This window comes from Centruroides sculpturatus, unplaced genomic scaffold, assembly GCF_000671375.1.
Source record: "Centruroides sculpturatus isolate CEXI.00-Female unplaced genomic scaffold, Cexi_2.0 scaffold947, whole genome shotgun sequence".
NCBI lineage: Eukaryota > Metazoa > Arthropoda > Arachnida > Scorpiones > Buthidae > Centruroides > Centruroides sculpturatus.
This window is the reverse complement of record NW_019385124.1, coordinates 243,919-254,044: the sequence shown is the minus strand read 5'-3', so window position 1 is coordinate 254,044 and position 10,126 is coordinate 243,919. Positions and strand designations below refer to the sequence as shown.

The 10,126-nt window shown below is 36.0% G+C and overlaps 2 protein-coding genes across 2 annotated transcripts; one reads left to right on the top strand and one right to left on the bottom strand.

The window, feature by feature from the left end:
- Positions 1-1,397: 1,397 nt before the first annotated feature.
- On the bottom strand, positions 1,398-2,271 carry LOC111635108 (protein ALP1-like). Its single transcript, XM_023379970.1, has 2 exons — positions 2,023-2,271; positions 1,398-1,889 (listed from the first exon to the last, which is right to left on the bottom strand). The coding sequence occupies exons 1-2, from the start codon at positions 2,269-2,271 to the stop codon at positions 1,398-1,400; spliced, it is 741 nt and encodes a 246-aa protein (XP_023235738.1).
- A 6,385-nt stretch (positions 2,272-8,656) lies between these two features.
- On the top strand, positions 8,657-9,871 carry LOC111635107. The gene has a single exon (XM_023379969.1). It carries the CDS (start codon positions 8,657-8,659, stop codon positions 9,869-9,871), a length of 1,215 nt encoding a protein of 404 aa, XP_023235737.1.
- The last annotated feature ends 255 nt before the right edge of the window (positions 9,872-10,126 follow it).

Sequence of the window (10,126 nt, the reverse complement as noted above, 5' to 3'; positions counted from 1 at the left end):
AAATGCAGATTTCAACCACAATTACATCCAGCCTGTTTTCCCAACTTTAATTTGGAAGAACAGAACCCAAATAACAGCACGACTCATAAATTATACACTGATGGATCTAAACAAAACAATGGAGTGGGAGCAGGCATAGTGCACCTTAATGTCAAGAAAAATCTCTTTATATGGCAAGAGGAATTCAAACTTCATAAACTTAGCACAGTGTATCAAGCCGAACTTTATGGAATACTTAAAGCTCTTCAGTATACTAACAAAATAAACTATCTAAAAGGAAAACATATCTGCATATGTTCAGACAGTAGGGCAGCACTTCTCAGTATCATTAACGGCAACCAAAAAAACGATCTTCACTGGCAAATATCTAAGGAACTGGCGACTACCAGAAGTAACATTACGCTCCAGTGGACGCGTGCTCATGTTGGTAATACAGGAAATGAGGAGGCAGATCGCCTTGCTAAAGAAGCCGCAATTAAAGACATAGAGCCGGTTATCCTTGAGATCTCCACCAAAAACATTAAAAATGTTATTCATCAGACAATGTACTCAATGTGGCAAAGGATCTGGGAAGAGGAAACAACTGGAAGAGCTACATATTGCTTTCTGCCAAATATTAAACAAAGGAGCCAACTTCAACACATTAAAATAGACTATATTACAACACAATTATTGACAAACCACAGGAACTTTAACGCCTATCTCTATAGGTTTGGCCATAGCATTACTCCTACTTGTGAATGTGATGGCACCTCTAATCAGGATAACAAACACTTGATATACGAATGCAAGAAATTTCAACAACAGAGGAACAAACTGATCCAAGCTGTTCTTCAAGAATACATTGCCTGGCCGTGCGACACTAGAGATTTAATTGAAAATAAAAACATCTACAATGAACTCACTGCTTTTGTTTCAGCCACAAAGGCACTAGAACTCAACACCAGCAGGTAGCTGGTTCTTTTCAACACGCGAATTGAGTTGTTTGCTCTTTGTGTACAATTGTTTGTTAGCATTTTAAAGCAGCTGTGTCTATTCCAAGTGGGAATTTAAATACTGCTGCCGCCTTACATTCCAAATGTACATTATTTTGTTATGTTTTTATATCTTGTAATTTTGTGGTTTTAAAATAAACTACCCGATGCAACTAATGACCTCCCTCTTCCTCTTATTTCCTCTTCCTACTGTCTTCACCCCCTTTCGGCACCTGCCCAATACCTTTTACTTACGTCTACCTTCTTCTCACTTCTTTTCATCCCCTTTGAGGATATACCTACGAGTAATGCCTCCTATCACCTTTCATAGATATATGGTATCATCATACTTGAAGAAAGTGGATAAGCTCCATCTCCAAGGAGATGGGCCCCTTCTAGAATCATAGGGTTTTTTCCAGGGCTTCACACAGTGGTAAGTTGCTCCAAACTGCAATCGTGAGAAGATCGTGGCCACCCTGCAAACACATCTGTAAACAATAATTTCGAATCACATACTGCTTGAAGAATTACAGATGTATATTGCTTTCTATTAAAATATGCATTTTTTGATGCTTTTGGTGATGATATCAATATATGGGCTCCATCTATACATCCAATTACATCTGGAAAGCTTATATCTTGTAAGGTCTCAAAGTTCCTTATAGTGTTTTTAGCTTTTCCACCTTTAGGCCAAACAATAATTTTAGATCTTAACAAAGACACGGTTTTAATAAAATATACAAATTCTCTATAGGCATGTCCTCTGCTTATTCCAAATCTGTCCGCAACGCCACGAAACGACTCCTGATTGCCTAACAACCATAGAGACATCAATACAACTGTTTGTAGTGATGTTTCTCTTAGTCCTGTTCGACCAGGGCCAGTCCTTTGTTCAGGAAGCTGTTCCATTAACCTCTAAAATAAAATATCATATCATAGTATAACACAATTATTTCTTTTTAAACATTAATAAAAAGATAAAACAGCCGAATAAAGCAATTTTTCTGTAGATAGTTACTACAGCTAACAATTCTTAGCAGAGACTTACTTCAACAGTTCTTCTAGAAAGACAAAAATGAGACTTAAAGTCCATGTCGTTGTATCTGGGAACGATATTTTCTACATAGCTTTCTATTTTGGCTTTTTTCGATTTTTCCACTATAGCAGCATACAGAAATGAAATATCTTCATTATCTTTTTTAGATTTAAGAAACATCTCGTAACCCCCTCTACTCTCAGAAATACTATTTAATAAAACAGTCATAATCGCCACCTTCTTGTTAGTTAAGTCTGTCATCTTGAAAAGTGACCTCTCAACACTACTCTCAATGATAGCGTTTCTTTTTTCTACAAAACGTGACATCAGATTGTTCAACAGAGGGACTCAACGGAAAATTCACTGTTGAATCAACTGTTGAGAATAGAAATGTATGGATTGATATACCTGCTAGAGACAGTACTGATGATGAATCAGAGAATGCATATGATCAAATAGCACCACAAACTCACAAAACTTCTGATTTAGTAAATAATCTGACGATGATGATTCTGATGAGAAAGAATTTGCTAGTAATTCATCAATAAAAAGGAATTTTAGAAAATGTTAAAAAGTAAGTATTTGTTTCTTCTTTTTCATTAACAAAGAATACAGTGAATCAGTTTTTTGAAAATAAAGCCACAACAACAGATGTTTTCCTGGCAGTTTAAGAACTCTTACATTACCAGGGTGTAAATTCGTTGTCACCTATTTTTATTTTCAAATTCACCAGGGTGTCAATTCGTTGACACCCTGTAAAAATTCGAAAATTTTAAAATTTTTTAGCAACAGATGCCAGCACTTGACGGTAACGTCTTCTATACAGTCTGTTTCACATATTTGCGTCCAGGTGTCGTCTTGTTGACCTATAAAACCGTTAGTAGGAATTTTTGAAATTCACTTTAGCGTGTTTGCTGGAAGTTTGCTTTGTGTGTTTTACAGGTAAGGCTATATATNATTGGTAAAATAGGCGAGTTTCCTTCTACAACTTTGGTTGTTATTCAAGATACAATTAAGATTCACGCAAATACATAATTAAAAAAGATAAAGTAAATAAACAAAAATTATTACAAATAAGTTTACAAATACATATATTTTTGGAGGGGGAAGTGGTGGTCTTCACAGTACCACCGCTTATGCCGACGATGTTCTTATACTCATTGGTGGCAGGTCTCAAGCAGATTTGGAAACAAAAGGAACTGAAACCCTAGTGATGATTCGTGAACGGAGTCAAAAGCATAAACTCCACTTTAATCCTGATAAAACCAGGGCAATAGTAATGAACAAACTGGGCAACCCAACCTTTACCGTCGCATGCCCATCATTAAAATGGACAACAAGAGTATTAATGTTGTAAAATCCAAAGGGTACCTGGTTGTGCCTAAGCTGGCACGAACATATCAAAGACATCTCTAAATGTACTGGTCAAATCTTCAATGCTTTTGCAAAGATTGCAAAGAACAAATGGGGTTAAAATCCGATGCTCTCAGCCTTATCTACAACCAGATACATGTATTCATTGTCACTTATGCTTGTGGTAGCTGGGGGTGGGCTGCACATAAAGTCCACCTCAAAAGAAAACTTGTCTCTTCCCAGCGCAGGGCCCTTCTACTTATCTCAAAGTCCTACAGGACGACACCGAACATCAGCCTACAAGTCATTACTAGTTCAGAAAACACTCAACCAGAAATCACTCGGAAAACATATGCTCAAGCCTTAAGTAAAGGAACAAAACTGAGTGGCACTACTTTGGAAATCACACAAACAATTACTTCTAAAATCCAGAAGGAAGGAGATAGTGGTAGCCACGCGGTGTTAATCTATCCAAACTTAGAAAATGAAGACGGAAATATTAATATTGAGGAAATACAAGAAGAGATTACAACAGAAATAAAGCCGCAGGAACTGGGAATAAAAGTAAAAGGAATTCGAAAAATTAATAAAGGAGGAATCTGCATAAGAGTCAAGAACAATACAGATGGCGAAATTTTAAAGAGCGCCATAGTTGAAATTCCTAACTTAAACAACAAAATAAAGTGCCATGTTGCAGGTGGTAGGAGACCGCGGGTCATATTACTGAATGTTCCCAATTCGGTGGAGGAAGAACAACTGATTGAAACTATATATAAGCAGAATAACATATGGGACAATCTACAGAAAGAAGATATATTAAACACCTGCAACATAAGTATAGTGATAAACAAAGGGAGAACTAACCACAACTGCAGGCACATTGTGTTGTCGGTGACTCCGGAGCTGAGAAACAAAATAATTAGCAACAAATACTTGTCAATTGCATGGGCCAACATTAAAACGGATGATTTCATCCCAATTAAGAGATGTTTTAAATGTTGTGGTTTTAATCACATTGCTAATGAATGCGAGGACGATTTACGCTGTAGCCATTGTTTAAAATCACATAAATACGAAGAATGCCCTATGCGAAACAGCACACCATGCTGCATTAATTGTAGCAAATTTAACAAAAATCAACAGGCTAGTAAAAAAGTTCCATCTAATCATAATGCATTTAGTCAAAAGTGTAAAATTTTAAAGAGAATAAAAGCAAGAACTGTTCAACTAACTGACTATGGGAACTAATAATACCGAAAATAGGAAACAGCTTAAACAGCCAATACAAGGTAATTTCAATGTTTCACAGACCAATGTACAAGAACACAAAGCGGACAATTCGGAAGCATGTCATAATAATCTAGTATTTTTAAATATTAACACACAAAGGTCAAAAGCAGTCTCATCGATGGTTAAAAAGATAGCAGAAAAACAGCAAGCAGATCTCATATGCATCCAAGAACCATATTTACTTAACAACACCATAGTTAACTATGGTAGATGGAAAGTTTTTCCAACACCTAATTTTTGCGACATTATTAAAACTGGAATACTGGTCTGTAACAAAAATCTTAAAGTTAACTTCAGCCCGGACTACAGCACCAAATATATGACAACAGTACAAATCTTGCACAGTGACAAACAACTATTCCTGTCATCAGCCTATTGCTCACCGAATGAAGACATTCAGAATCTTATTGATGACTTACAAAACATAAAGGAAACGTCTTAAGGAGCATAAGTATGATATTGATAACAATAAACACTCCACCACCCTTTCAACAGTAGCCACAGAACCGGGAATTACGGTAGATCTGCAGAATGCAAGTCTAGTTAGGCTAACACACCGTACTGACCAACTAAGAATTATGGAGACCTTAGAAATTTATAAAGCGGGATTAAACAATACATGTATTAACTCCAGAGATGCAGTCAACATCTCTAGTGCATGGAAGTTTTGCTATGAAGGAATACCCCACACATAAGTAGGTGTAATGTGGTTTTATTGCAAGCGCAAGTTGCGCATGCTTTGACGACATCGCTACAAGAGCGTGGTGTTCTATGTTTGATATTAATGTTGACATTCAAAGATTTGAATCGCATTTATTTGGTTCCTGTTCGATTTCGCACTGTTTGAATTTTTATAACGGTGGCCTGATGAAGACCCTAATAGGATCGAAAACGTTTGCTTAAATGAGTATCACTGGAGATTTGGAAGGTTTTTATACAGGTAGAAGGAAGAATATTACCTCCAGTATTTGATAAGAAGTTCAGTTGTTAAAACATAAAGGATCAGATCAATTCTTCCCCATGGATCGTCATTGGGGATTTTAATGCTGAATCCCCAATCTGGTTTGCACCAAAAGAAGACCCTCGAGGATACTCAGTGACTGAATTCATGGCAACGAACGATCTGGTTTCTTGTAATACAAGCTCTCTGCCAACCTACTTTTGCCCAAGGGGTGAAAGTTGAATGGACATTTGTTTGGCCAATTTGAACGCTCACAAACACATCATCTTTTGCAAAACCCTCGAGGAGGTCAGTGCTAGTGACCATAGATATATCAAAACAATCCTGAAAAATTCAAAAACTGATGAAAAAGCTTAAAATGAAACTGTCCACAATACCAATTGGAGTATTTTCCAAGATCTTTTCAAATATCATTGGGCACATCCAAATCATCAAGAACTACACAACATAACAAAGGGTGATGAATTGGCAGACCACCTTACAACATCTATTCTTGCATCCTACAAAGGGTCCACAGAAATCACTAGTAGAAATTGTGAAGATGCACCGTGGTGGACTTCGCAACTAAGCATACAAAGAAAGAAGGTCAGGAGTCTTTATAAAATTTTTAGAAAGGAACAGGATACTCAGATAAAAGAAACTAAAAAACATAATTATATAAGAGAGTTCAATCGGTACAAGACAGAAATAAACAGAGCGAGGACTACAGCGTGGAATAAATATTGTTCCAATCTGGGGAATAGGAAAAACCGGAGCAAGCCCTATCATATTGTTCTCAAACCTAGGAAAATGACAACAATTCTTACTAATGTTAAAAAGGAAGATGGTTCATTTACGAGCACTTTCGAAGAAACTTACAATCATTTACTAGATGTGCATTTTCCAAAAGATGAACCAGAATACAACAACGATAACCAAAGAAAAATACGGAACAATATTATCTCCCCACCCAACACTAAAGATGACAGCCTATTCACATACAGAGAGATTCAAAGGGCAATAATGTCGCTTCAAAATAAAAAAGCACCTGGGTACGAAGGAATTACACCAATGATGATCAAAAAAGCGTTTGAGGCCATCCCTACAGCATTTGTAGTTACATATAACAAGTGCTTTGAACAACATTGTTTCCCCAAGTGTTGGAAAAAGGCGGTCATAACATTTATTCCCAAGATAAAGAAAAGTAGCTCTAATGAAGCAAATAATTTTAGGTCTACAAGCCTTCTTCCAGTCCTTGGAAAATTATATGATGGTATCATTATAAATATAATAAACTTTTATTTATACAACAAGGAATTGCTACACCCCAATCAATTCAGTTTTGTACCAAATAAATCGACCTACCACATCCTTCACAAAACAACAAACTATATCAACAACGCATGAAAAAATGGTAAACATGTTTTGATGGTTTCCATCGATTACAAAAATGCTTTTAACTCTCTATGGTGGCCAGCACTCTTCAATCGTTTAAAACAATTCCAATGTCCAAAAAATCTTTATCTTACTCTAAGAAACTACTTACAAGACAGGGAAGTATGCATTACAGATACAGCACAAGTAATAACAAGACAAATTAACTGTGGCTGCCCACAGGGGTCCCGATAGGGACCTGGGTTATGGAATATCATGTACAACGAGTTGTTGCACATCAATCCTACTAACATTCTGGCACCATGGACAATACAAGGGTTCGCCGATGACATGCTGGCACTACTTGCGGGAAACAACAGTGAAAAACTGCAAGTGGAGGCAAACAAACTGCTGGACAGCATATACAAATGGAGTATAGACAACTAGTAGCCCTGGACGCCCCCTAGTGGGCGTTCCAGCAGCATTACAAATTCCTGAGGCATGTTTAATGCACTTAATATATGAAAGTTGTGTGCGCTTAATGTTTAAAAGTTTGATGCAGTTAATATATATAAATGTATACAATTCTTCATCTTAGAAACTAAACTTAAAATATCAATACACAAACAGCCAACAGTATTTGTACATGAGAAAGTGAATCTATTCTTTACTCAAAATTGTTCAAATAAATAGAATTAATATGATTAAAAAATCAAGTATAAATATATACAAATGTTCATGTTAAAAAGTAATGTTAACAGATCAATACACAGCAAATAGTATTTCTGTATTACAGACTGAAGATATTCTTTAGCTGTGTTCTGTATTCCATCATTTATCCCATCATAAAACTTCTGTATACACAACATTGTTGGTAAAAAAAAGTATAATTATTTGGAATCAATTTGCCTTGTTGTGACATTTTGTCTTCTGTGTCGTTTTGCTTCTGCCTGCCTGTGCAACATTGCAGATCTGAGCTCATGAGTTTCATTCTGCAAGCCTCCACGTGTTGATTGTGCTATTCTCTGTAATGTTTCCTGCGCACGTCTCTCCCTTTGTCTCGCAGCAGTGGCAGCTTTACGTTCCCCCACAGTGGCGTATTTCTTTGGTCGTGCCATGAAAGGTTTCTATTATTATATTAAAATATTAGCTTAACTATTTCACTTATCGTTTTATCGTAGCGGTTCAAATCTATCCGGTTTTTCGTTATTCGCCCCCTAGTGAACATTACAGGCATTCCGTGACAATAATAAATTCCTATTACAAATATACTGAATTATTTATATTGTTATATTGACCAAATAATAATTTATTGGCCAAATGAATAATAATAATTTATATTGTTAATTTAAATAATAATTAAAATTGTTAATTTAATTTGAATGTTTGAAATATGACACACGATAGGGGCGCCTCTAGTGTCGGTTATCAAACGGTTACGGGACGGACGGACGGAAGGATGAACACCTGTTAAATGAGTTATATATATAGATAAATTGACTATAAAATATCAAAAAATCTGAGTGTATGTTACTTTTGAAGGGTCATCAACTACAAAAAGCCCCTATCCTTAAAATAAATAATGAAAGGATTTCTCATACAAGAAATCTTAAATATCTTGGCATTTATTTTGATCAAGGGCTTAAATGGAAAACGCACATTGACTATGCCTGCGAAAAAGCTGGTAAAATGGCCAACTTATTGTGCTATCTTACAGGAAAAAAATGGGGCATGAACAGTCATACATTAATAAACATCTATAGGCAGGTAATAGAACCGATTTTACTATATGGAGCACCAATCTGGGGACAGGCAGCTACAAAAATCCATAATAAAAGAGCATTACAAAAAATTCAGAGAATTAGCTTACTCAGGATAATGGGTGCTTATCGGACAGCCCCAACATCGGCTCTTCAAGTAATTGCAGATATCCCACCAATACAGTTAAAGGCTAAGGCCTTGATGGCTTCTTGGAAGTTAAGCAATCTAAAAATTTCTGAAGATAAAGAAAAGGAAATCCAGACTTATTTTGAAATTGGAATTCTTCCCAACTTAGAAGTTGATCACTTCTTTACATCTACCATAAAATTTTCAAACAAATGCAGATTTCAACCACAATTACATCCGGCCTGTTTTCCCAACTTTAATTTGGAAGAACAGAACCCAAATAACAGCACGACTCATAAATTATACACTGATGGATCTAAACAAAACAATGGAGTGGGAGCAGGCATAGTGCACCTTAATGTCAAGAAAAATCTCTTTATATGTCAAGAGGAATTCAAACTTTATAAACTTAGCACAGTGTATCAAGCCGAACTTTATGGAATACTTAAAGCTCTTCAGTATACTAACAAAATAAACTATCTAAAAGGAAAACATATCTGCATATGTTCAGACAGTAGGGCAGCACTTCTCAGTATCATTAACGGCAACCAAAAAAACGATCTTCACTGGCAAATATCTAAGGAACTGGCGACTACCAGAAGTAACATTACGCTCCAGTGGACGCGTGCTCATGTTGGTAATACAGGAAATGAGGAGGCAGATCGCCTTGCTAAAGAAGCCGCAATTAAAGACATAGAGCCGGTTATCCTTGAGATCTCCACCAAAAACATTAAAAATGTTATTCATCAGACAATGTACTCAATGTGGCAAAGGATCTGGGAAGAGGAAACAACTGGAAGAGCTACATATTGCTTTCTGCCAAATATTAAACAAAGGAGCCAACTTCAACACATTAAAATAGACTATATTACAACACAATTATTGACAAACCACAGGAACTTTAAGGCCTATCTCTATAGGTTTGGCCATAGCATTACTCCTACTTGTGAATGTGATGGCACCTCTAATCAGGATAACAAACACTTGATATACNAATTTACCACCGAAAATTTATAAAAAATGGCATCATCTTCGAAAATTCCAAAAATGGTATTATACAAGTCTGATCTTCAAGACTACATGGATAACATTTCGGATACTATTTCAGAGTCAGACTCTGACCCTGATTTTAGCATGATGGATGTTTCTGATTTTGATTCAGATGATGTTTTTTTTTTATTTTTTTTGTAATTATTAGTAAGGTATGTGATCGAGTTTTATGTTAGATTTATATTGATTATCATCATGCAGTAAATAAATAAGAAATAAACT